Consider the following 27,500-nt stretch of genomic DNA (forward strand, 5'->3'; position numbering starts at 1 on the left):
GCAACCACGTTTCTCTTTCGTTCCGAAAATTGCTCGGCCATAATTTCCGTTTCGCAACGATCGGCACGCTTTGACAAACGCTGATGCAGTCAAAGTGCGTTGTAAGGGTGGGAGGGGGTAGGAGAGAAGTAGCTGAATTTACTCTGGGCAAAGCCCGTAAACGTTAGCGGTCTGACCCTTCACACACCGAGGGCCAGATCCTTTTTGGCGATAACAGAGAGAGGTATATATCTCGAATTCTCTCGGGTAAAGCCAGTAAAATACGCAAATGTTGGCGCGCGGCCGGGAGGGGCGAGGACCAAAAGGGAGATTTCGAGCGATCGTAATGCGATGGTAGCGAAGTAAATTCTGCCGACTGTCAGGTTAGGAGGCACGTATGGGGGCTTGCGCACGTCCGTCCCGTCACGTTACCATCTCGATGCGAGCGAGAAAGATGTCGAGCTAAAACGACACGAGGTTTTGGTTATCCGCTTCTTGAGAAGCGTCGCGTTTGAGACGAGGCAGAAGTAATCGCGCGATCTTGCGAGGGAAACACAGTTAGCTAAGTGTGACGGAGAAATGTTATATCCGTTCAACGGACTCGATGATACGCGATCTGGAAAACTCGTGCAACGATATAAGACGGTATTTATTATAAAATTTGATTATAGATTTGAGCAAACAAAAATGCCATATTATCTTCGTATCTTATATTTTTCCATCTTATACTGTACGTAACTTTTTTAGTTAAACACTTTAATATTACGATACATATCGTCAACAATTTATCGCGACCAACGATTGCATTTAATTTTTGTTAAAAATTAAGAAACTCGCGACGTTCATGGTATTATTTCGAAACAGTTTATAACATCACTTGTTGGGAGATGGTGTAGTTTGTCATGCTTGAATAATTCAGTAATCCTGTACAAGTTGAACCGCCACGGTATAAATAGAGGAGCAGTCTATCATACTCACGAGTGTTAACCAAGCCCATTTCAGAATAAGCTTGATGGCGATGAGATCGCAAGGGAAGAGCCTACTATCCGAAGAGATTCGGGTAATTAACAGAGTGGATTGATGTTGACAAAGGACTAGAGAGGGGAAACGATGATAAGAGTATCAGAGTAGCTCTCGAGAGCTTCAATTATTCAACATTTTTGAGTAAAAATTTCTCAAAATCGACTACGTAATATAATAGAGTAATTTACCGCGACTTTATCCTGCGATGTTATCTTTCCTTTATTAGCTTACGGTTGATTACGGTTCGATTGTTTCGCGCACGAGTTTATTAAATCAATCAATCCACCGATGTTACGTAACTCAAGATCGTTCTCTACTAGTGAGAGTCTACTTAGAACATCGAACATCTATTAGCCTCGCCAACTTAAGGAACTTCTAATCCAGACTTTGCAATAAGGTCGGTAATGAGATCAGTGAACTCGGCGAGTTTACAAAGAGATCGCTCTACCTCATATAATAGCTCAATAGTTGCGAACGAAACGACCAAGATTGATGTTGCACAACAAGTTGCGAGACAAGTCTCACGTCAATGATTATTGATGATATTGATAGTGAGAAGAGTATAATTTAAAATCGGCCAACATTATCGTAGAACTGAAAATTCGTAGCATACATCTACTAAATTAACGTATATATATTATTGCTCTTATTATAGGGTAAACTAGGATATGATAGCCATAGGCTGTAATTTTTTCAATAATCGCTACATAGTGCGCTTTTTTAGTCATCATTATCAAAGATAATCAATATTTACCATTGTTCGAAATAACGATGTTCTGAATCTTATATCATATTTTTACTTTTGACTACCTGCAAAGTTTTTCATTTGTCCACTAAAAAACTGTTATAACGTGGAATAAATGACAGTTAAGCTATCGTAATCGACGTTAGACATATTATAAAGATATGTAAATTGTTATACGACCTATAATTTTTATTTTCGTTTTCACTATCTTTTTTATAAATATTATGGTCATCTTTTCCTTAAAAGTTGGGTAAGATGGCCAATGCTTATGTTGTACTATTTTGATAATATAAAATTTTTCCTTTAATTTCAATAATATTACGTAATTTAAGCTTCAGTGAAGATAATATGTATGTCAATCATTTTATTAAAAAATAACAAAAGTAAAAGTATGTTTTTTGCATTTTAAAAAACTATGGCCATCCTACCCGAGTTTACCTACCCTATCCTATCTCGCAATCGCGTTGTTCTTCCGCGACGGGAATATTTGTATAAACTCTTGTTTCGTTAAATCGATATATATATATATATATATAAACGTTCGAGTTAACGAACCGAATCTTGGAACAAATCTTGTCATTGAAGCGATGATATATCGGCAGGCTCGCGAAATCCAGAGAAGATTGTTCCACCTAGTATAACAGGCTGACTGTTAACTAACACTAGGGGGTTTAAAGGGGGAGGCGGGGGGGCAAACTAACACGGGGTCGATGACACAGTGTCGCGCGCGACTGAATTTCCAGTGATGAAGTTGAATTTGATTAACGGAGAGCGTCGCATTCTCTCAACGCCGTGCGTAAACAATGCTAATTACAAGGAAATTCTACTTGGCTCTCTCGACCGGACCGTGATAATGCTTGAGAGGAGAGTTTAACGGCGAAAGAGAGTGCGTGTGCGTGTGCATGTGACTGTGTAATATTGACGCTTGCAATTGAACGATGGGGCGAGGCCCCAGATCGGCAAATCGGGCGATTGATTAATTTAATCCTACGGATTAGCGTCGCAGGCACGAAACTCACTTTCGGAGACTCGCCCTCCTAATGATTTTTACACGCTCTGATTGGACGGGTGGTTTGGCGTTCACGGGGTTGACACAGCCTCCGGCAGTCCCGATTTGGAGCATTCGAGAGGCGGCTGCCGCAAACGACAGTGACACGGTTCCCTCCACTATTTACTTTGCCTAAATAGGTTAACACACCCGATATGGGCTAATTCTCGTGATACGTGACCGGTGTTACGTTAAACGAAACCGTACGATAAAATGCGCGGAAATGGATACCGCGAGAGGGATTCTCTTAAAACACAACGTGCCACGACAATTGAAATATATTTTTTCGAACTTTTCAGTGTTGCGCTTTTTATGCAGCTCTGTATTTTTGTAACGGAACCAAACACATCCGAAGATATGGAAATAATAAGTAAATAACTGTGTTTACTCGTTATTCGTGAAAATATGTCGCACGAAAAACGCATACAATGGCCGGAATGGAGAATGGGCGCACTTGGAGACATTTTGCCGCAAGAATGTGGAAAACGCGGAGAATTGAATCTATTTCTTCTCTCGGACGTGTCTTTTTTACGATACCTATTTTCTCACACGGGTTGAAAATATAAAAGTCTTTCCTCTCGCTGGCCAGAGCTGCAGGCGGGAAATGCGATGCGATACGAATTATGAATAAGCGGAAAATATGTCGGGAAGACAGAGATGTGCACGCGGAGTATCTTTAAAGCTCGGTAGGTTACTCTTCATTATCTTGCGACAGGGAAAAAAAAAAAAATGAGCACAATCGACGCGATGACTCGGATAGCGCGCGTCACATGAACGATATCTGGGTTACCTGTTATTGGATTTTTATAAAGATCGTTCGGAGCTCCCGCGAAATGAACCTGGAGCGGATACGTGCAGTAGGTCGATTCGGGCGGAAAGTTGTTAGAGAGATAAAAAAATATAACGGGGATATAGAAGCGAACTCGATTCTCTTCCACGCTTATTCCTCCTGTATATATCATGTTGTTATGGAAATTGGAGTCGATCGACGATGAACATCGAGATGTGCATTCGATTTACCCGCTACATGTGTCTGCGTCATACTCGTTAACGACTCGGCAAAAACTGCTCGATTGCCGGACGTCAATTAGAAACATATGATCCGAGTCGTCGTAAGTATATACGAATTATTTTATCGAAGGGAAACATTAGACAATTCGATTGCAATAATAATTTGATTAATCGAAACAGGATTTAGAAAAAAAAAAAAAAAAAAAAAGGTGAAAAGCGCTATTCCTTTTTAAATTCGCCGATGTAAATGCAAAAGTTTGTTAAAATTACAATCTCTAGAATTATTAGCCAGTTACGGAGATTTTCATTTCCATTCATTTTTTACATCTCCAGATAACCCCTTCACTTACAGGATTACGAGATCCTGTTGAGTTTTTCTTTCCGCTTTCCTTTGATTATCGCTCGCCGGATTTTTAAAGCGATCCTTTCTCTTCGCAGCCTGTTACGAAAAGAAACTTTCGAGAAATCGATTACCAGCCAATCGCGGTCGACTTTTTATCATTACTTGATTAAACTTCGCTACAGACGCCATTATATACGTTCGCAACAAGATCGTTCGAGTGGAATATAGAAGGGAACGTAGCGGAAGATAGAGTGACGTCGAGGGGGTTGATTTTTTTATTTTACCGAAGAATGGACAGAGGGAAGGATAAAGATCCGCCGCCGCCCCGCCCCCCCCCCCTCCCCTCCCCCCGTCGAGGGGAAAGATCGAAACGGCGGAGGAACGGGTCTCGAGAATTAATTCGCGATTGCCAGCAGATTCTATTGACGGTCGCTTCCCGTCCCGACGGGATTCCCGGAGATGGCGACTGAAACTCACCCTTCTTCTCCTCCTCCTCCTCCTCCTCCTCCTCCCGTTCGCAGTCGATCGCGACGTTTCCCCTCGGTATATAACTGGGGCAAAGAACGGCAGCTGAAGAAAAAAAAAATGTACCTTTTTACGAACGCAGCTCTCGAAATCGAGAGATTATATTTTGCGACAGATTTATGAGTAACGAAGGAAAGAGCTGATCGGAACTTTGATACTGCGTGCGCGAAAGCAGTTTAGTTTAGCCTGTCGTTTAAATCGCTAAATCAGTGAATCGACGATCTACGTACGTACATGTATGTATATGTACAGCTTGAATTTCCGCAACGTGTAGTTAGTTTTGCGCATCACTGTCCAAAAATTGGCCAACCAGTTTTTGCCGTTGCCTTCAAGCGGACGGAATTCTCAATAAGTTTCTATTTCCAGTTGATTGAAAATATCGGAATATCGAACTGTATTCGAATAATTTCCTCTACGTAACGTACGCACGTACACAGGATGGAACACTTAACTTTATGACCTAAATTATCTCTCCTATGTTGCGGTTATCGAAAAAAAGCTTTTAATAAAAGTTTCAAGAGTTTCAAGGAAAATATGACGCGACAGATCGATTTTTCTTACTTTACATATAATATAAAAATATTAGATAAAATTGTCAAAAGAGTCAATAGTTGGAGATATTTCATAATTTAAGTAGTGACATAAAATACTTGGAAAATTTTATAAAATCCATCAAAGTAGTTACTAAATTCTTCGTAAAGTAATAAATATAATCTATTCATAATTTTATTTTTATATACAAGCGCAACGTGGCATTTGCAAGCTGCAATTGCACATCTTTTCTTAAATATACAATAGTTATGTATGTTTTAATATCAATTAACTCAGCTGTCGAAATATCATATATCTCCTTCAAAATTGAAATTTTTGTTAAAAACTGCAAAACGGAGATAATTTAGGCCATAAAATCAAGTGATCTTTAAATTTTTTTTAATTAAAAAAAAAAAAATAAATTTTATATCACATGTTATTCTGCTTACAATTTTGCTTTTATACAGCACTGTATTATATGTAACACGCCTATATACGGTTATAGAATCCAAGAGTATCGTCGTGTGGAATTACGGGCGACGGATTAATTAATTCTCTGTCTGCAAAGTCTCATAGATCAGAGTATCTAATCTCTTAGAGTTGACGCTATATTTTGCAACAAGTAGTCATCGTCTCGATTGTAATATTTCGCGTCGACGCGAGAGAAGATGCCTCTCCCTTTTTTCAACAAAACAGATTACGCGGATAATGTTTTACGTGCTCGCGCTAATTTAATAGCTACTGGGGTGCGCGCAAAACGCTGTATTTCCGCATACGCGACACGCGCTTATGGATATTACCAGGCGGAAATGGACATTGTGCATGCATACAATATCTAGAGTTCAGTGGTCGCCGATGGCAACTTCTGATTCGCGTCGTCGGCGAAACTCCATGTACAACGCAGTCTCCGGACTAATGAGACATCTCCGCGCGCGGACGCCATTCTGGCTTATTCGCGTTATAGGTGATGATATCACCATTATCTGTTTTTGTAACCAGTGGCTTCAAAAATACTGTCGTAATTTCCTTCTTATCTTGCAAACATATTTTTTAATCGCGACAGCGACACAGAAAAAAAGTAAGGGTCAAATCGAAATTTATATAAGGTAAACTCGGGTAAGATGGTCGTAGTTTTTTTAAATGCAAAAAACATACTTTTATTTTTGTCATTTTTTAATAATGCTTGGCATATTATCTTCCCTGAAGCTTAAATTACGTAATATTATCGAAATTAAAAGGAAAATATTTCATAGAAATTTTATATTATCAAAATAGTACAACATAAGCATTGGCCATCTTACTCAACTTTTAAGAAAAAGATGACCATAATATTTATAAAAAAATAGTGAAGACGAAAATAAAAATTATAGGCCATGTAACAATTTACATATCTTTATAATATGTCTAACATCGATTACGATAGCTTAACTGTCATTTATTCGACGTTATAACAGTTTTTAGTGGACAAATGAAAAACTTTGCAGGTAGTCAAATGTAAAAATATGATGTAAGATTTCCAATATCGTTATTTCGAATAATATATGCACGTAAACTACTGCAAATATCGATTATCTTTGATAATGACTAAAAAAGCGCCCTATGTAGCGATTTTTGGAAAAATTACAGCCTATGGTCATCATACCCTAGTTTACCCTACTCATATGAACGCGTTGATTGTTTCGTATATACGCAACAATTTTTAATCTTTTAGAAGAATTTAAAAATCTTAAATTTCAACAATATTACAGTTTTATTTCAAGACTATAATTGGCATTTCAAGAATACAATCATTATTTTGACTCGAAGATAATTATAATCTTCGATTTGAACATGTATTATTTTCTATCCAACATTTTTTCCTCTCCATTCAAAAAAATTATTTTTAAATAACAAAAATATATTTTACTTGGTTGAACTATATAAAATGTCTTTATTCAAGTAAATTTTCTTTATTTAATCTAATATAATCTCATTTCAAGATTTTAATTTTGAAACTAAAAATATTGTCAAAATAAGATTATTTCTGCGTAGATTTCATATCGTCTTTTCATGGATTATTTTTTTTTTTAATTATAAAGAATAGATAAACAAGCTCTTGAAATGTAAATCACTTTAATATTTATCATAAATATTAATTTAACGCGATTTTTATTTATGTATTAATAAAACTTTGTTGCTTTAATATGAGATGAAACATAAAGAAAAAAAAAGAAAAACAATGAATGTTAAAGTTTAGAGTTTAAATTCTGAATAAATATATGAATTACTGTTTTCGAATGTACAATAACTTGTGTGTTTTAAAAAATAAATTGTTATTTATTATATCAAATTAATTATCAAAGTGCCGCTTTGAAATTTACGGGTAAAAACATTAAAATACAATTATATAAATATTTATTGGACATTACACATAACTCGTCGAGTAAAATTAAAATTTTGACAGTTCGAATTTTAATTTTCTCGCTTACGTTAGCGCGAAGTGAACGTCGGATGGAATGGAAGGATAACGTTTGCCGTTCAAATATTTTCGAATATTACGGTGGCACATGAAAAATTCAGGAAAAGTACGATCGGCGTTCGATACGTAACATTCACTTCTCCTTGAGAGCAACAGCTGATATGTCGTACATATTACACTCTCGTTGGCTCGTACGCGGGGCAAACTTGTCGTTTGTGAATTTCACAGTTGCAAAATTATATCATGCGGTTTCAACCAACCGCAGGGAAGAAGAAATGAGGATTAAGTTTCGCGACGACGAGTCGGGTCATTGCGTGCGTGACCATCGGTGGCGTGGAATATGGGATGAGCTGCAAGCCATTATTGGACAGAGTCGCGCCGTCATAAATACGCAACGACGTCCCCGATGGAAGACTTTCCTTTTTCACGATATCGTCACGTGCGGAGAAGCCGGGCCGAAGTCGAAACCCTGTACTACAGGGTCCGACACGAGGGCTCTCCTCGCGAGGGGGTTGTCAGCTAAACCTTAAACGTCGGATAGTCTGGGTCAGATGGGTCATTTGGGCGGGTAACATTGTCTCGGCGCCATAAAACGTCGCCGATCGAAGGCCATTAATTTGTAGACGTTTCGCGGAAAGTCATTAACCTTTCGTAGACGACGTTATAGAGTTTCGATACGTTACGTGGATCGGTAAATGTCTGGTTTCTCTCCTGTTTTTTTATGGCAATTTGCTAAAAAAAAACGCCACAAGTATACAAATAATTGAGATAGAGCAGACCGAATTTTTATATTACATAAAACGGTCGCTTCATATTCACAATGTAAATTTAGGGAAAATTTAGAAATTTTTACTAGAATTTTGTCTTATATGCTAATATAATTAGCTTATTAAAACCAAATTTTATTTAACATATGCTGACATGATATATTGGTACGATCTCCCGATAAAAAATTGATCGTTAAATATAGGCGTCACGGTTTGGTTTTCGTGACAAGAATTTATGTTTCTTCGTAAAACAAATTACTTAATACGGAATGAATTTACGACTCGACGGTCGCACGATTAAAAACGCTGAAACATTTCTAATGAATCACATTACTGAAATCACTCATATATATGTATGTAATTAAATTGGGAAATTTATGTGCATTATTAATGATAATAAAATCTACAAAAAAAATTCTTTTATATTATACATATTTTGAGCTTATAAATGAAACAGAAAGAGAAAGGAAATGTAATGATAATAAATATAGAGAATTTTGTGACGTAAAACATAAAACATGAAAACAATAAAAAGCCGCGTCAGAAAGTTCTAAAATTTGATTAAAAAACATTGAGAGAACACGATTTCTGTGTCTGCGGAATCGCACGAAAATATTTAGGTTTAATGTTTCCATGACTTCGAATTTAACTTCAAAATATCTTACAGTCAGAAATTATCAAGATTATTTTTGCGCAAAAGATTAGAAAGATATTAAATATATATTAATAAATATAAAATTAAATAATATGTTCAGAATGCATTTCTAATAGGGTAAACTCGTTTAAGATGGCCATAATTTTTAAAATGCAAAAAACATACCTACTTTTATTTTTAATAGTGTTTGGCATATTATCTTCACTGAAGCTTAAATTACGTAATATTGAAATTAAAAGGAAAATATGTCATAGAAATTTTATCAAAATAGTACAACATAAGCATTGACCATCTTACCCAACTTTTAAGGAAAAGATGACCATAATATTTATAAAAAAATAGTGAAAACGAAAATAAAAATTATAGGTCATATAACAATTTACATATCTTTATAATATGTCTAACGTCGATTACGATAGCTTAACTGTCATTTATTCGACGTTGTAACAGTTTTTAGTGGACAAATAAAAAACTTTGCCGGCAGTCAAAAGTAAAAATATGATGTAAGATTCACAAAATATCGTTATTTCGAGTAATGTATGCACGTAACTACTGTAAATATCGATTATCTTTGATAATGGCTAAAAAATCGCACTGTGGAGAGATTATTGAAAAAATTAGTCTATGGCCACCATACCCTAGTTTACCCTATATAAAACGCAAAACTAACAAGGTGGTTTTTTTTTTAACGCGCCGATAAATAGTTTTCGATAAAATATGTGACTCTTCGAAACACGTACGCGGCGGATGCAGTGCTATTCCCCAGGATCCACCCTTGCACGTGGAACAGTCCATCTCTGGCGCACGCGTACAGATGCGTGCAACGGTGGGAATTCTATATGCCGACCCAGGAACTCGATATCCAGTTCGAATCGGGTCACAGGATAATCGATACACCTGGCCGCTATAGATACCATGGTCGCGCGTGTTGTGGTCGCCTTCGTCTTTACCAGTACCTCGTAGAAGGCAAGATTCCGGTCGGTCGATGAGACTTTCTACGACACGTAGCGTGGAGAAAATAACGGTGGTACCTCTGTGCGAAACCACAGAGAGGTTTGAGCGCCGCAAACTTTCGACCTTTTCGCGGTAAAGGAACGGAGAGGCTCTTAAACACACAGTGAGACGCAGATCCCACAGTTTTCCCAGAGTTCCCGAGACCATGAGAATTAAGCAATCGTGTCAACTATCTTGTTATTCTTCTCGTATCTGCTGTAAATGTCGGCTCGGAAATAAACCGCGATAATTTTTCGAAGTAACAACCGAGAGAGATATATACACTCGCGCTTTCGTTTAAGACGGTCGTATTAAAATTTCCGCCTCGCGATTTTTGCATTCGCGACACGTTCTGGAAACTGTTCTCTCCCCCTTAAACCGGGGCAAGCTCTCTCACACACGTATGCGTCGTCTCCCACCTACAATGTTTATCGACTCGGGTTCAAGGAAAGTATTGATTCCGTCGCGTAATATTGTACTTTTCAAACATATCTCGACAGTGCCGTTTAACAGAGCACGGCCAATCTTCAGAGAAGATTTCAACTTCGAAGAAAGAGAGAGAGAGAGAGAGAGAGAGAGAGAGAGAGAATATGCCCGATAAACGTCTACCAAAATGCTCGAATTCATTCGCGTGAATGTCGTGAGACATCTCGAGAAAAACTCGAGAGTGGAACAACACGACGAAGATAAGCCAGCTTATGGCTTTCGCTTTTTTTGGCGGGAAAAATTGCGCAAATTGCAAAGAAAATGGAGCAATAACCCTGAAAATCTCTCTTTCTTCCTAGTAGTAAACTTGGAATATATTTTCGCACATTAATTATATTGTGATAAATATAATATAAATAAAATTTATATATAAATATAATTTACTATATTTTTATATAAATTTTAAAATAAAATATTTTCTTACGCAAGGAATAAGTATATTGCATTTCGATCAAGTATATAGATGGCTAAATATATTTTTCTTCGCCGAAAAGCTTCGATACTTCAACTGTTTGATTAATGATGCGCGGTCAGAATTGATATTGATACCTCATGACCGAAAAAAATTGATACCTCACGCGGGAGTTGTCCTGGATGTCAGTTGCAATGAAAGAAGATTAATGCATTCGTTATGTAATGCAATATATAAACCGATTCAATGTATAAAATATGTAACGATATAATAACCACTCTCGGTGCACATTGTATCGAAAGTTACTTGTCACGCGAAGAATAAAGAACTTTTTTAGAGATTGATCGAGCTTTTGCGGCCAATTGTAATCGCGCATGACAAGACCCAGCTCGACGGGACATTTTCTAGGCAAAGTAACGTATCAGAACGAAAGAAAGGAGTGGCGGTCTTGATTGCTAGGTGCGAAAACTTTCAAAAGTAGAAATATATACGGCATCATATTAAACTCCGTTTTACTGATCGCGAAGTCGTCTGTCCAAAACTGGCGGATGAGCCTGAAAAACGGGCATTTAACGAGCTCGCCGTCGACGCCATTACTATTTGTCCAAGAAAGAATCCTTGACGTAACCATTCCGGCACGGGACGAAGACTTGGAAAGATAAACGACAACGGTTTGTCATTGAAGGCGCGCCTAAGGTCTTTGCCGTCCGAACGAACGATCCGAAGAACGTCAAAGAGACGTCCTAATCCGTCAGACGTCTCTCGTCGTGTCTTTTGGATATCTCGTGGATTTTTCCCTGCTTTGCTTGGCTGCGTAATCTTCGAGCAAATGGGTGATTTAGCTTTTGAAAAGCTCGGTGATCTACGACACGTCACTCTCTCGATGCTACTTTTCTCATGTCATAACATCTTTCTCTAAAAGATGTTGGAGTTAACGAGATACTTGAGAAGATTGAAAAGTCTTCTCTGTAATATCTAAATATTTTTTTTAATTCTAAACATAGAATATAAGGTTATAAGTGCGATAATATTTTCGATAATTACAGTCACTATTTTTTTACGGACAGGATTGTTGATGTTTAATATGCACATACAATTCTCAAGAGACTATCGGTCTGGTAAAGATCAATCGGTGTATTCATTTCTGTTGTTAATTTGCGACCATGACGATTATTATACGGTAGAACTATTCCTCGGGATATTAATTCTGCACAAAGTCCGCATCTCTTTTGTCCCGAAAAATCAGTGCGTTTTATCCTCAAGGACAACGTGTAATGAGCTAACAACGGTACCCAAATGACGAGCACTTCGTCTCTTGATTACTGTCTACCACTCAATTTAAAGGAAAAAAAAAAACAAATAAATGAAAAGATGCAAAATAATAACAGAAAAAAATATTATCAACAATAATACAATATATATTCAGACATGTATAATCTAATTTTTTTTTTAAGTATAAAATTAATAGAAAAAAATATATTAAAAGCGAAGGAGAGATAATTTTTTGTTCGTACAAGAAGCATTTTAGTTTTAAATATAAAAGTGATTTTAAAAAATGTTTCTTTTATTCGATAAAATTTCTTTAATATTTTTTTTTTTTTTTTCAATACAGTTTTAACGTGTAATTTAAATCTGCAAATTTGAGAAGAACCGCGTTAATTATCTAATTATCTTTTACATATCGAGCGATGAAAATTTGAGGACAATTTCGAAGGATATTTTTCATATTCCAGACGCAAATCCATTCACAGCGATTTCTTTTATGTCGCGGTGATAAAACTGGCTACGTTTCATCGTCGAGTGGTAGCTAGATCGGCTGATTGACTCTGTCCTTCTTTCCTCCACCTCCATCGTGTTACGCTCCGGTAACGAAGGCCACCGTCGTGTTTCCACACTAATTAACAATCCGTGATTACGGCTCGAACCAGGACCGACCGCATTGCGTCAGCGCTTAGATTGCCTCGCGACTTCGCTCGTCTAACCCTCTGTTCGCACTCCCCCCTTCACCCTCGACGGCACTGCGCCTAATTAAATGCTTGGTTATCGGTACGTATGAGGCATCGAGGTTACCGGGGGATGGTCCCGGCACAGCCGGTGACCCGGAAAAGCGTGATGCAAGCAGTCGAACTCTGAGCTTTATCGACGACGGTATTGCATCGGTTTGTTCGCCGTGAACGAAAGGGATATAATTAACGCGCGCTAATAATGACGACCGACTTTTCGTAGATTTTCATCGAGGCGACGATGCGATAAGTCATAACACGCATATATGTATACCGGCAGGTGTGATAATAACGACTGATAATGACTGGAGCACCTTTATCAGGCTTTGAAATTTCCCTCTCTTCACGCTTCGTCGCTTTTTCCAGCGATCGATGACCCCTATATCGAGATATGTCCATATTTATCGGTTAAATATATATGTATATATAACGTACACACGAGAAAATTTTGTAATACAAATTGCATACAAAATAAATTCCCTTTTATAACATTTATTATAAACCTAGAATAAATTTTATTATAAAAAAATATAAATTAAGCATTTGTTTGTGTGTTAAAATTATGCATTAAAATATTTGAATAATTACAATATACTTTCCTTTGTAAAATATAACATCGAGTAAAAATATTGTGATTTCTCCTATATATTAATACTTTCACAGATTGTAAAAATTATATTGCAATTTTTACGATAATATTTTCTCCGTAGAAAAAATCTGGTGGTCTCTCTCTTTGTCGAGAAATCCTATAATTCAACGTAAATATTTGCAGGAATTTAATTTTCCTGATTTAAAATATTCATGGCAAATAACATACATGTATCGAATAAGCTTTCGTAATACAGATAAATGTTACTTTTTTTTCTCTCGCGCGATTGCGGGCATATCTTTTCCCCCTGGAGTAGCTGTCGACAAATACACTTTTTTTTCTCGCTCGATAGTAAAGAGCCTTTGGCGGACGAGTAAGGACGATGTGCCTTGTCGGATAATCGATTTTTCACAATGAATTCATGACGAGCGTCCTGATGTACACCCCGCGCGATAAAAAGTGGGATTCGCCCAACGAACATAACAAAGTTTACTAAACCGTCACCGCGTTTCGTCCTCGTCGTTCATCAATCCTGTCCATCTCAAAGGCATCACCCTGGGATGTGGTAACTTCAATCAACTGACCCAGAAATCGTTGACCGAAGAAAACTTTGTTGAGCGAATGTTTGCACGCAATGTGAGCTCGGTTCTCTCGTAAAGTTTTAATTAATATTTTTCAGAGAGAGAGAGAGATGTAGAGAAAAACTTGAAATATATAAACTTGAAAAGAAAAAAGATACATATATATTTTATAGAGAAAGAGATAGCGCATAAAAAATTTTAAAGTTTATAAAATGCAACCTGTTTTTCTCGCGCAGAGAACACTCATGAAAATGCATTTTATAACGTAAATTACAAGAAGGATAGACGTGAGAATCCTTTATATTTACCATTTTAATTTAGAGCAACGCGATATTATTTCACGACGCAACCCCACCCCTCTTTTTTTTTTTTTTTAATTAAAAACTGACTTTTTAGCACTATTTTAGAAAATAGTTTGCTGACGGTGTAAAATTATCGAGGCATTTATCGGTTATCGTTTGCGAAAGTAGAACACGTACAGTTACTAGCCGTAATAAGATAAAGGGAATGCTGGGGTGGAGTAAAATTCACTATCGATACTGATGATTTATGTCGACTTGAAATAAGAGAAGGATGAAATAAATAAATAAAAATCTAATTTCTTAAATTTAATTAAGAGCGCGCGTGCAAAATCTTACTGTTTTATTTATTTATTTATTTCCATACGAAGACGTATCGAAAGACGAGAGTGCGACAATCCTTAGTTTGTCTTACAAGAGCGAGTCACACGGGTCGCGATGAAATCTCTCCCTCGGAGGTGATTCGCGTTTTGTTTACAGAAGGACGATAATCTCTATAGAATCGAACGTTTTGTTTGTTCCAGAGGTGACGATGTGCAGCGATCGATCGAGCTGTTGGACAAGGTGCTCTCAGAGTACGACGAGCACGTTGAGGCGGAGGGCGAAGGTGGCGGAGACAGCGGTGGCGGTGGCGGAAGCGGCGGTGGAGGAGGCAGCGGGAACGGAAGCGGCGGAGGAGGCGTCGGGGATTGCGGCAGCAGCACGGAACCGAGTATTGGCCTCACGCCCGACGACGAGAGTCCGTCCTTAGGTAACGTCCTTTTTCCCGTTTATCGTCCCGTCCTAGCTTCTATTTCCTCGCGGGACGACCGACTACTCCACGTCGTTCTCGTATTTGCCGAGAGCGATTAACTACGGCACGATTCGCACCGAAGCTTCCCCTACCCTTCCCTTCCTAATGTTTCATTATTTTCTTTCGTGCAAAAAGGGTTGGGGTAGAAGCAAAGAAAATAGCTATCTTTTGTCAAAGTACGATGTGTGCGTCAACAATTTAAAAAAATTACTATACTATCTACTTTATATATTTTATATTTTGTATGTTATTTATTTTTATTTGTTATATTTTTTGTTTATTTTATTGTTGATTTTATATATACTTCGTATATATTTATGATTTATTTGAATATCTTGTAATAAGCTGTTTAAATTAAACTACAAATTTAAAAGTCTCTGAGCATGAATTCTTTGACATTTAAAGGTGCATGACAGTTGAGCTTTTACCGTCCATAGTATTTAGATATTTGCATTTTTATTCGTATTTTCGATCACCCAAAGACAAGATAATCCTACATCATAGAATTTCAAAATTCTGCGGTCCACGGAGATCCACCACAGAATCCCGTGTCCCTCGAGACCTATGATAACGCTGCTATCATATACGTAAGATTCTAAATCCTGATCCCGATTGTAATAGAGAGCGAGTTGTAAGTTGTTAATGCTATCCTAATGTGAATTCATTGTTACGTTCCGAGATGGAATTCTCCAAGGAAAAATCGAGATTATAAGAAGCAACGTAACTCACGATTTAATACGATTACAAATTATGTACAAATAAATGTTAAATCCGCAATGTATATATACGAGTTATAACTTTGATGAAGTACACGAAAAGTTTGTTATAGAGAAATAAAAAAATTTAAACATTATATATTAGCGTCACGTAATCTCTGCGATTCTCATTTCACATGAAGTGAGTACACAGTTTTTCATGTATTCTCTACCTTTACGACGCTCTTTCATTCGCGAGAGTTATTGAAAAGTATCGCATAAACTTTCGAGTTCATATTTTTCATGTGATTTTGTATGACGTCAAGCGAACATTCGCAAAATTGTCCGATGATGACTGATCGCTATAAAACCTATATCGATATAGGTATCACCTAGAGTAGTAAAGTGACACGCACCGGCGAATTGACAGATCGCTGACAGAATCCGTCAATTCTTTTTTCTAGTCGGTGTGTGTGTATGTGTGTGTGTGTGTGTGTGTAAAAAACGCTGCGAATAAACTAGTCAAAAAATGTTTGCGTTTGCACAGACTTTACTGATTTCGCGATTTTGTGAAAATTGCAAGTTTTTTAACGTCAATCCACTCACAAGTTTTGTTAAATTGACGTTACGATAATTGTATTAATTTATATTTATGAATTATTACATACTTTGGTAATTAATAATTAAGCACCGGTGTAATGATAATAATAACAGGTGCATAAATAATAACAATGTATAGGGTCGCCGGAATCGTAATACGTACTTTTATTATCATGAATAAAATATTAAATCTTGAATATTAAACCTCGATGTAAAATAAATATCGCGCTTTCCGTTATACGACTGAGGAGAATCCATCGTTTTTACAATATTAAAACAGCCAGCGTGGGAATCGCGACACATGATGGTCCCGCGACAAATTTTCACCGCGGAAGGAAGCATCCGTTCCAAACTTGCGGAAGAAGCGACACCCGCCGCTTTATATCGACAGGGCGAAGATAGTAAATTTCCAGTGACAACCGAGTACGCCTCTTTCTAAAACTTCGCACGCTATTTCCGCCTCTCTAAAGATATCTGGCTCGCATTTGAAACACAAAGTTCTATGCCGGTGCGAGTTGTCGCGGAAAGTCGTTCGGAAAGCGACAACGCGAGCGGGTGTCGTTTGTGTGTGTGTGTGTGTGTGTATTTGCGTGTGTTTTGTGCGATTTAACTCGTCACCCCTAACTAAGGTATTTAACTTTCTTGCACTCTTCCCGCACGTTGCATGTTGAACCGGAAACAAACTTGCACGGTGGACTCGTCGTTCTAAGGATTGGTTCTATGCACAAAAAAAAAAAAGAAATTAATTCAGTTATTAAAATCCACGCATGTCTGGCTGGATTTATTTCTAATCTTTTATATAATAAAATTAAGAATTATATATTTGTATCTTTTACAATATACAATATACAAATGACTGAAATAAACCATTCAAGTGTTTATATTTATGAGATTTTGAAGAATTACAATTCTGAATTATATACTCGCACAGATATGCAAGATTTCGAAAATCGAGCGACACTTTGAAACAAGTCAAACAAGTATAATAATAAAACGCATTTTGCGGGCAACGAGAGAAAGATTATCGTGGGACGCGTACAGTTATTGGACAATGGATTCGTTGGAACGTTCGATTCGTTTCTCTCTCGGCTTTTGGAGGGTGCATATTTTCTCTTTATTACCATCGAGAAACACTCCTGCGGACGTACAACATAAACCCGCCGAGTTGGCGGTCTGCCATTCAATTCGCGGAAAATCGGCGTGAAAGCACGTAACATTTTCCAGGATGGAGAGAAGGAACCAGCAGGCAGGCAGGCAGGCAGGCAGGCAGGCAGGCAGGCAGGCAGGCAGGCCTGTCTCGCATATGGTTCACCGAAAATTCAAATCGACATTCTATTGACATCCATGCCTGTGTACACCTCTGCGAGCGATCGTGCTTGATTAAGGAAAAATTTTTCAAGCAAAAATGCGCCTCCTCGCGCGCGCCTTATCGCGATAACGCTAAAGTATAAAGAAGAATTTTTTCCTCTTGACAGAATTTGATTTGTCAGCAACGCGAGACCGATCCTTTCGAAAGAATGAGAATGTCGCTCAAATCTGGGATATTGCGACTCGATTGCCGAGCTAAAGCGATCAATTTCCTTTTATAAGAAAGTTTTTGAAATATCACCACCCATACACGTGCATGATGCTTTATCGCGCGATATAACGTTTACGCGGCACGTATTTGCAGGATCGCAAAGCGTCGAGCGAGGGTAATGCAATTCCTCCTTCCCCTTCGAAAACTGTTGGAAAAGAGTCGCAATAGAAATAGTTGCCGACGTTTAGGATAAGCTAGACGTTCGGTGGATTAAGTCGTTCCGACGTCTCGGATCCGTTCTTCCAACAAACTCATCGTAATCGTGAAACTTGTGCCGGCAGGACACCAATCCGAGGACGACGGTTACATGAGCATGAACGGTCGAAAGGCGAAGATGGCACTGGTAGCATTACGCCCGGTCCCGGACTGCCCGGAGCCGCAGGATTTCGCGGGCGTCTCCTCGACACAGGAATTCCCACCGCCCCCGGAAGAGGCCGAACGTATCATCTCGACTCTCCTGCCGATGTAAGTACCTTTTACAAAGCGCTGGGATTTCGACAGTTTTCAACGAAAAATAACTCTTTCACGTTTAAGAAAGAAAGCCATTTCTCACATCTCTTGATAATTTTTTTTTTTTTTTTTTTTTTTTTTTTTTTTATACTGAATACAATTTTCGAAATTCTTTTATTGTATTACAAAATTTTTTTCCATTGTATAAATTAAATTATTAAAACTCACAGATAATCTATCTAAAATCTCTTAATTGTTTACTTAAACGACTTTATTTATTTTAATTTATCCATTTTTAATACAAATTTATATTAAAATAAATTTAAAATGATATTTAATTAATATATATATATATATTTATTGCGTAAATAGCAAATTACATGTAGTAGGTTTTTAAATAAAAGTATCGTCCTGAGGAACATATTTCTTCATTGAAAAGGCTGACGGGAAACCTCCGTTTCGTCGTTTATCGGCTGGAAACAAATCAGTCGAAAGTCAAAGTGTCGATCGATCGATTTCGCCATCGGAGTCACACGTTTTCATACACTTGACCTGGTGTATCTTGTCTGTCAATAGACGTATACAAGACTCTTGTCATAGAATTTCATTTGGTTCTCGACTCTTGTTACCGGGGTCGTCTGCGACGGCGCAAGTATACTATACTGAATCTCATTGTCAGACAATATTAAATAGAAAAAATCTTATAATGTTTAATTAAGTCTAAGTCGATTTTATTTTCTCGAAATCTTGATCCGGAATGTAATTTCCAAAATATTTAATGTTAAGTATATTGAAAAAACTTGTCTAAAAAGAAAATTATACGAAATGCTCTAAAAAAATCTCGAGTCGATATTTTTCTCCTACTTTGATTTTAATTTTCACCTACTTTGATATTTTAAGTACAGTTAAATTATAATTTATAGTTTTCTCAAAAGCTTCTTTTTTGAACCTCTAAACCTGTAAAAAATTCTTTATTCACTATTTGAGATATTAGAATCGGAGCTCAATTCCTATATAAATTAAATCTATTATCAAAATCTTCTAGAATCTATAAACGTGAAAAAATTGAAATTAAAAATAGAAGGAAAGTTCCGACTCGGGATTCATGTCATTAAAATTGCATGTTAGTGCGACGTTCTAAAATGATATGAGAATTTACAAGTTGCATTTACACAGATTCGAGATCTTAGATGAGCGAAATCGTACCCGGAATAATTGTCGCTCTTTATCGAGAAGTTGCAAATAATTTCGCTCGCGTAACGAGCGATAACTCATAGAATTTTCATCTTCAACGCGAAGAGTATTCGCGTTCATTTCAATTTCTTTCGGTGTCCTCTTCGGACATCTGCGAGTCTTCCTTCGCGCATTTCAAGGACGAGAAAACGGACTTCCGTTTTGTGTAACGAGAAGGCGGGATCCGCCTTTTCCGTCGCGCGCGCGCGCGACAACCTCTCGAACTTTTTCGTATCTTTGGTTTTAGTTTCGGGCTTAGTAACTTCGTTTCATTCGGGAGCAGACGCCATTCGGGGTGCCATCGTCATCCTCTCACCCCAACTTTATTCGACGCATTATTTCAAACAAGATTGATCCTCTTCTCGCAACCGGTTGGCGGCCAAAGTTAAATTTCGTTTTCTCTTACATTCCTTCCTCCATACCTTCGCATAACTGGCAATTGCATTCTGCTTAGTGACATAAAGTGCACCGGAAGCGACGACGACGAGCGAAGCACTCGTTGCACTTGGCGCGGTTTCCCTTTTGCAAGGTGCCCGTTCCTCCGGAAAACTATCGCGTCGATTTCATCGACGGAGTCGGTGCGTTCGGTTCTCGGTCTATCGTATCTAGAGCATCCACTTCTAGGCGTTGCGAAAATTTTCCAGCCACTTGCCTCGCCGTAAACGAGCAAGCACAGCCGGTTTTTCGCCGTTTTCCCATCGAACTGCATCGATAAAACACACCTGCACTCGCTCGCAATCGCTGACGATTGCTCCTTAAAAACAGAATTGACTGAAAAAAATGTTCTTGCTCTCTCGACCTCGATTATTATATAATATTTAAACTTTACTTTATCCATAACAATATATTAATTCATTTAATACAAAGCATCTATTTTTTAGGAAATTTAGAGAACCTGGATTCTCCAGGATTTTAAAAATCAAGGAATTTTTATGGGAATTTTATTCACTCTCATTTTTTAATTTGTTTAAAAATATATTAAAATATATAATATATATGTATATTAATATACATTATTTTTTATGTACTTATTTTCCAACTATACTGTACGAATAAAATAATAATCATTACTATGAATCGATAGAAGTAAAATAAGTTTGATATAAAGCCCAATCAGCCTTTGTTAATTTGGAACTAAATCTTGATATATTTTTAGAGCAAAGAATATTTTGTACAGAATATTCGCAGTTTCTCCGGTGACTTGAGAAGCTACGGATGGTTCTTGTTAGACGCGCATGGTCCTTAAGTCTTCGACGGCAACGGCGTCCTCGTTGTATCTGTCGATCCTAATCACCACATTTCATGCCTATTACCTGTTCTATTGTGGGAGAGAAATGTCTGCGAAGTACATTCGAGCTTCTCTCGAGTCGTCCTCTCGAAATGCAGACTCTCCTATCCAGGGAAACCTCTCCTTTCCGTACAGAACGCTCGTCATTCTGACAAAACGTTTCTCTGTCTTCTCCATCCTCGTCGTCAATGCAAGGAAATCAGCACAACTTCTTCCTTGCGAGTATAAAATAAAGTCTCAACGACAAACTAGTTTTCCGCGAAAAAGGTTTTCGTTTATATTTTATTTTTTATTTTTTCATCCGAATATCTTCTCCGACGACATTACTTTTTTTTTTTTTTTTTTAAATAAATTGTCGTTTCAATTATCTCGCAATCGCGTGTCATCGCTTGTCATCGTGTTCATAAATTAGTGGATTTATGTAATTATCGTAATGGAAAAAATATACTCTTTTATCAAAAATTCATACGCTTCTGATAAATTCCTTGGCAATAGTTTTGTTTAAGAGGACGTGTTTCGTCGACGATTAAGTCGTGCAATCGAATCGCGAGTGTCATCAAGAGTCATGTTGCACATTGACTGCATACGTTAAATAACATGGCGGGAATCGCGTTTCCACGTGTGAGACATCATTTTTCTCGGCGCCTTCGCCAGGAAAGCGACGCGACGTTTATCGACTGGAAGCGAACCGACGAAACGGAAGTCGAGTGTCGATCGATCTGGTTCGCTCTTCAGCATCATCGTCGTCGTCGTTCGCTCTTTTCTTGTCTTATTGTATAGTCGGTGACGCGATTGAGACGCTTCCCGCAAAAATCACACGGTTCGTTCCGTCATTCATGTCGCATCAAATCACGTTAAAAATCACGTATTTTAATCTATCTTTGCATTGGCTTGAATTTTGTATCTTGATCACAATATAATGAATTAAGATAAAAATTAAATGAATTTTAATATTTTAATATTTCTGTGTTTGATTATTAAAATATTACATAATTTGAGTTCAGATCGGTGTATCTAATATCTATCTACAATATTAATTAAAATATTTTTACAAAAGGATTTTACATTTAAATTTTTTGTAAATTTAATTTAATAAGAAACCGTGCTATTCTTTTTTAAATATTGTATTATTATTTTTTTATACAAAATTATTTGGTCAAGTTCTACACATTTATCAATTAATGTTTCTTAAAAAATCGCACAAGCTTTTAATCCTATTTTTTATATATTAGCGTTATAAAAATGTCAGCTTCTAATAATCTTGATTCATGTTTAAAAAAACGCATAGAGATTGATTGGCTAACAAAAAAAGACAAATCTTGGCTAAATTTATTTCGCTATTCTCTATTCCTTATTTTTTCCATCGACTTCGTTATTCGACCGCGGAGGCTGCCTGAATTTATGCATTCCCCTTCGGCAACTTGGTAACTTTGGAAATATGCCGAAAGAAGGTTAATAGGATAAAAGACTTTATTCTTTTCACGCAGACATACACTCTCCCTCCTGATGATGTATTGTCATGAGAGTTTTCCAAACATTCGGCATTCTCTTGCCATACGAAAACATCACAAACTTGGCGAAGTTTTTCTCATTGAGAAAGGACTTTTTTACTTACCGTAAAAGCAAACCTATTCGTTAAAGTCACAGCATCCAGGAAACAACACATCGATAATCCGCGCCGCGGATTTCCGGCAATTCTCATTTCGATATTTAATATTAATTACAAAACATATCGAGAACCATCATCTAACTTTAAATAATCCCATGCTTAAATTACGGACAGCTTTACGAGAATTGTGCACAGCTAAAGGATTCGATACCAATATTTTATACTGCATTTCAATCCCATTTTCGTCTCGTTTGTCGGCCAGGGTTTCCCCAGGAAACTCGTCCAAGAGAAACGTCGTGGGTCCGGAGCGGCGGAATAACAGCCGACAGCAATGGATGGTGGAGGATAGCATGCGGCATGGAAACGCCGTTACCACGCAAACCACCCTCGTGAGTATCATCTCTCTCTCTCTCTCTCTCTCTTTCATTCTTTCTCTTTGATCGTCGCCGATAACTTGCTTTATTTACGACGATGCGGCCCGAAACGCGTATATGTATTTCGCGGATCGGCGCCCGGACGCTCGTAATCTTGCGACTTTCTCGTCGGAGTTTGTCGTAACGATGCCGATTTACGATGCCGGCCGCGTAAAATCGAAACTTCTATGTTGCATCGGCCGATTTTCTACGAACGATCGAGGCTTCTCTCGCGTGATTCCGTCGCGAGATGCATTTTCGGGATGGAACGAACGATGAGAGACATCTCGGTGAGCTTCCGCACGGGTGAATCGTAAAGACAATAGGATTTTCCGCGCTTCCTTGCAGCAAGTTGAAATTGTTGCAATAAAATATCAAAGCGTCGATTGCAAGAGAAGAGAGAGAGAGAGAGAGAGAGAGAGAGAGAGAGAGAGAGAGAGAGAGATTTGTATATTCATCTTGGAAATAACGAAATCTCTTTTCCTTGTTTATTTCAATGAATTCCTTTGTTAAAGATTAAGAAAGAAAAACAGTCTTCAAACGCTTTCCTCAATAATTATGCAGGTGATAAATAACCAACCTTTTGAAATAAATAACAAACCTTTAGCCTTCACTCCAATTTTTCATCGTATTCTTTTGAATAGAATCTTAACTGAAAGTTAATTACGGAAATGTTTAATATTAAACACGCCAAGGGAACACGAGGAAGGATTGATTAAATCGTTTCTTTACGAAAGATCAATTTTAAATAATTTTTTCGGAATTGTTGTATAGCGAATTTTCAATTAATTCCCACAGCCCAAGACCCGCCATCAGCGTCCCTACGGCTGGGAGAACGGGACTGTGGAATCGCTGCGACTGACCCAACTGCCCAGTCCACCCAGCAAGTTTGCCAGTCTACCGTACGACGGCAAGGTGTCCTTCAACTGGATTCCACCGCGGACGAATCCGAGTGCGGTGGAAAAGCACCGGGAGGTGCGCCGTCGCTCTTCGGAGGAATGTCTGGACGACAACGTGGGCAACCGTCAGCAGCGCGAGAGAGACAGCCCCGAGAGGGGAGATCGCGCAACGTCCCATCAGCTGAGGAAGTACTCGTCGCAGCAACGTCAGCAGAACCACGAGATTATGAAGTCGAGCAGCGTGGAGGACCGTCTGCTGATGAACAGGGGCTCGGACGCGAAGGACGCGTCGTCGTCGGCGATGCAGCGCCGGAGTCGCAACGACTCGGACTCGAGCGAGGGCCGATTCTCGAGGAACTCCGAGTCCGAGAGCCGGTCGTCGATACCGCGCTCCAGCTCGGTCAGCGTCGAGCGTTTCTCGATGCGCGCCAACTGCGACTCGTCCGACTTCTCGCGCGCCAACTCCACGTCCAACGAGCGCTTCCACTCGGACTTCTCGATAGCGGTGGCGAGCGCGAGCTCCAACGATCACGTGTCCGTGCCGACCTCCGACCCGTTCTCCATACGGAATCTCGACTTCGTCTCCTACTCGCGCGCGGACTCGTGCGAGCGCTTCTCCGCGCCGACCTCCGACCGTTGTTCCGAGGAACGCTACTCCGACCTGTTCTCCACTCGTAACTCGGATTTCTCCGCCCGCAACTCGGCCGACTTTAGGACGCAGTCCGACGAGGAACGCTTCTCCGACGACTCTCTGGAAGAGCTGCTACCGCCACCGCCGCCCATCAGCAAGAGACACTCCATTGCGTGGGAGGTATCCTTAGAGGACGATCCTCTGTACGCGCCTGGTAGTACCAAGGTCGTTGGCAGAAGACGACGAAAGAGCAGCGATGTTTCGAGTAAGAATCTTTCCTTCTTTTTTTTTTTTTTTTTTTTTTTTTTTTTTTTTTATCTCGAGGAAAGACAATAAAACATTAAAATCTTTTATGATGATAATAATTGCAAGATTATCCAACGAAAAAGCTTTTTCCAGAATAAAGAAAGTAATTTTTCTCTAAGTTTTTATGCTGAATATAATTGGGCAGTCTTTATTATGTTACAGTGTTTGAAGAAGGTAAAGTTACTATGTTACAGTGAGAAAGTTAAAGTTGTGAAAAAAGATATTTTAATATATTTTATATTGTATTACAGCCGCGCGAATTTGATATATTGAAAAAGTTTTTATTGTATTCAAAATTAAGTATATTGTTAGAACTTTTAGTTTTTGAAAGAAATTTATTATAAAGATTAGAGTTAACGAGATTTTTATAAAGCAAACTAGGGTATATGATGGCCGTAGGCTGTAGTTTTCTCAATAATAGCTATATAGTGCGTTTTTTTAATCATTATCAAAGATAATCGATATTTGCAGTAGTTTACGTGCATACATTATTCGAAATTACCATATTATGAATTTTATATCATATTTTTACTTTTGACTGCCTGCAAAGTTTTTCATTTGTCCACTATTTTTAGTAAACTGTTGTAACGTCGAATAAATTACAGTTACGCTATCGTAATCGACGTTAGACATATTATAAAGATATGTAAATTATTACATGACCTATAATTTTTATTTTCGTTTTCACTATTTTTTTATAAATATTATGGTCATCTTTTCCTTAAAAGAGTTGGGTAAGATGGCCAATGCTTATGTTGTACTATTTTGATAATATAAAATTTTTATTAAATATTTTCCTTTTAATTTTGATAATATTACGTAATTTAAGCTTCAGGAAAAATATAATATGTCGACCACTATTAAAAAATAACAAAAATTAAAGTATGTTTTTTGCATTTTAAAAAATGATGCCTAGCTTACCCGAGTTTACCCTGATTAAACAACTGACTCCATTGCGGAAAATGTAAACAAACGCTAAGATATGAATATGAATTGAACTTGTTTCAGGCGTAGGTTCCGCGTCGAAGCTGCGCGATTTCGACGATTGGCAGGATCCACGGCTCTCGACGACTGACGACGATTTGATTTCACCGTACTCGGATTCGTCCACGAACGACCTCGATCAGATACGACCGCAGGAACTTACGAAGAACGGCACGTATGTCATAAGACGCGGGCGTAAAAAAGAGCGCAAGGTTCTACCGAAAACACCGACTAAGACCAAGAGCCTGTCCTTCGAGAACGGCGAGGAGGGTCGACTATCGGATGTGAAGCGATACTCGAGTACCTTCGACAACATCAAGAGTTTGCTGAAGGAGGGCAAACTCGAGGGTCTGGACGAGCCGCCGCCAGAATTCGCGGCCTCGGTGCCGCCGCCGGATCTCATCCGGGTCGTGTCGATGCCAGCGATCAACAACGATCCCAACAGTCGAGCCCAATTAGAGATTACCGTGGAGGAGGAAGAAACGTCCGACATCTCCGACAAGGATAAAGAGCGCGACAACATCGAGTTACCGCGATTGCCGCCGTCACCGCTCGACGAGGATCGCACGGATCGGTTACGTCTAGACCGATCGAGGGATTGCAACGTCGTGCCGACGGCGCCTAATCTGGACACCGGCAAGTCGTCCGGGATCCCTAGTGAATCGCAGAGGAAGAAACTCGGAGCCGCGGTGAGCGATGAACGACTGGCCTCCAAGATTCCGGTGAATCTGTTGATCGAGGATCAGATCGTGAAGAAGGCGCTCAAGGAGAACCGTCGGCAGCTAGAGAAGGTGAGCGACGCGATCAAAGAGATTGAAAACGTGAGAAACAGTGAGTCGTACGGCGAGAGTAAGCGCTGGCGGAACGGCGATCTGAGACAAAATAGCTCGAAACGCAACAGCATCGAGAACGAGCTGCCGATACTCGACAGCCGGAAACCCGTGACGGTCGATGGCAGTCCCTTCGACGGCAGGTCCCGCGGCAAGCATCAACAGCAGCAGCAACAGCAGTATAGTTCCGATTCCGAGACGTCCAAGGCCAGCTCGGACGCGGACTTTGCCGATCGAAGAAAATTAAACGGCGTTGCCGAGGTCGTCTACTCGTCCGGCAGACGGCTGCGCCAGAATGGTATCGAGAGTCACAAGAACGGTCAGAAGCAGATCGAGAATGTAATCGACGCTATCCTCGAAGACTCAAAGAATCCGGAATTCCAAGTAAGTAGATGGGTCGCTAGGTCAGGAGAGAATTTCGCCGGTTTTGCGTCATCGCATACTCAAATATTTCGAGAGTTATTCTTATTCCGCGCGCGTCAAAATCCGAAGAGATATAGACGATACGAGAGAATAAAGACTCTGCCTTTCCGGTGGAAGGGGCTAAGGTGCATCTATGAAAAATGCAAGGCAGGAAATATATACGACGTACGCCGCGATAGCGGAGGAGGCGCCGAGCAGCTGAGACCGGAACCCCATATATAAATTGAGCGTAGCTCTATAATATAGGATTCCATTATCAATGCCACGCAACGGTACCGTTATTTCTCGCCACGAAACACAAAAAAAGTAACTAAAAGTC

At 38.9% G+C, this 27,500-nt stretch overlaps 1 protein-coding gene across 5 annotated transcripts in view; it reads left to right on the plus strand.

Moving 5' to 3' along the window:
• Positions 1–27,500, plus strand: part of LOC140670910 (uncharacterized) — a 199,299-nt gene that overhangs the window by 124,314 nt on the left and 47,485 nt on the right. For all 5 annotated transcript variants that reach the window (XM_072901762.1, XM_072901764.1, XM_072901763.1 and 2 more), the window contains 5 exons: positions 14,973–15,199; positions 18,397–18,580; positions 22,958–23,084; positions 23,907–24,903; positions 25,953–27,142. In XM_072901762.1, the coding sequence (XP_072757863.1) occupies positions 14,973–15,199; positions 18,397–18,580; positions 22,958–23,084; positions 23,907–24,903; positions 25,953–27,142 (2,725 nt within the window). The remainder of the gene's footprint in view (positions 1–14,972; positions 15,200–18,396; positions 18,581–22,957; positions 23,085–23,906; positions 24,904–25,952; positions 27,143–27,500) is intronic.

The sequence above is a fragment of the Anoplolepis gracilipes genome, chromosome 11, assembly GCF_047496725.1.
Source record: "Anoplolepis gracilipes chromosome 11, ASM4749672v1, whole genome shotgun sequence".
Taxonomy (NCBI): Eukaryota; Metazoa; Arthropoda; class Insecta; order Hymenoptera; family Formicidae; genus Anoplolepis; species Anoplolepis gracilipes.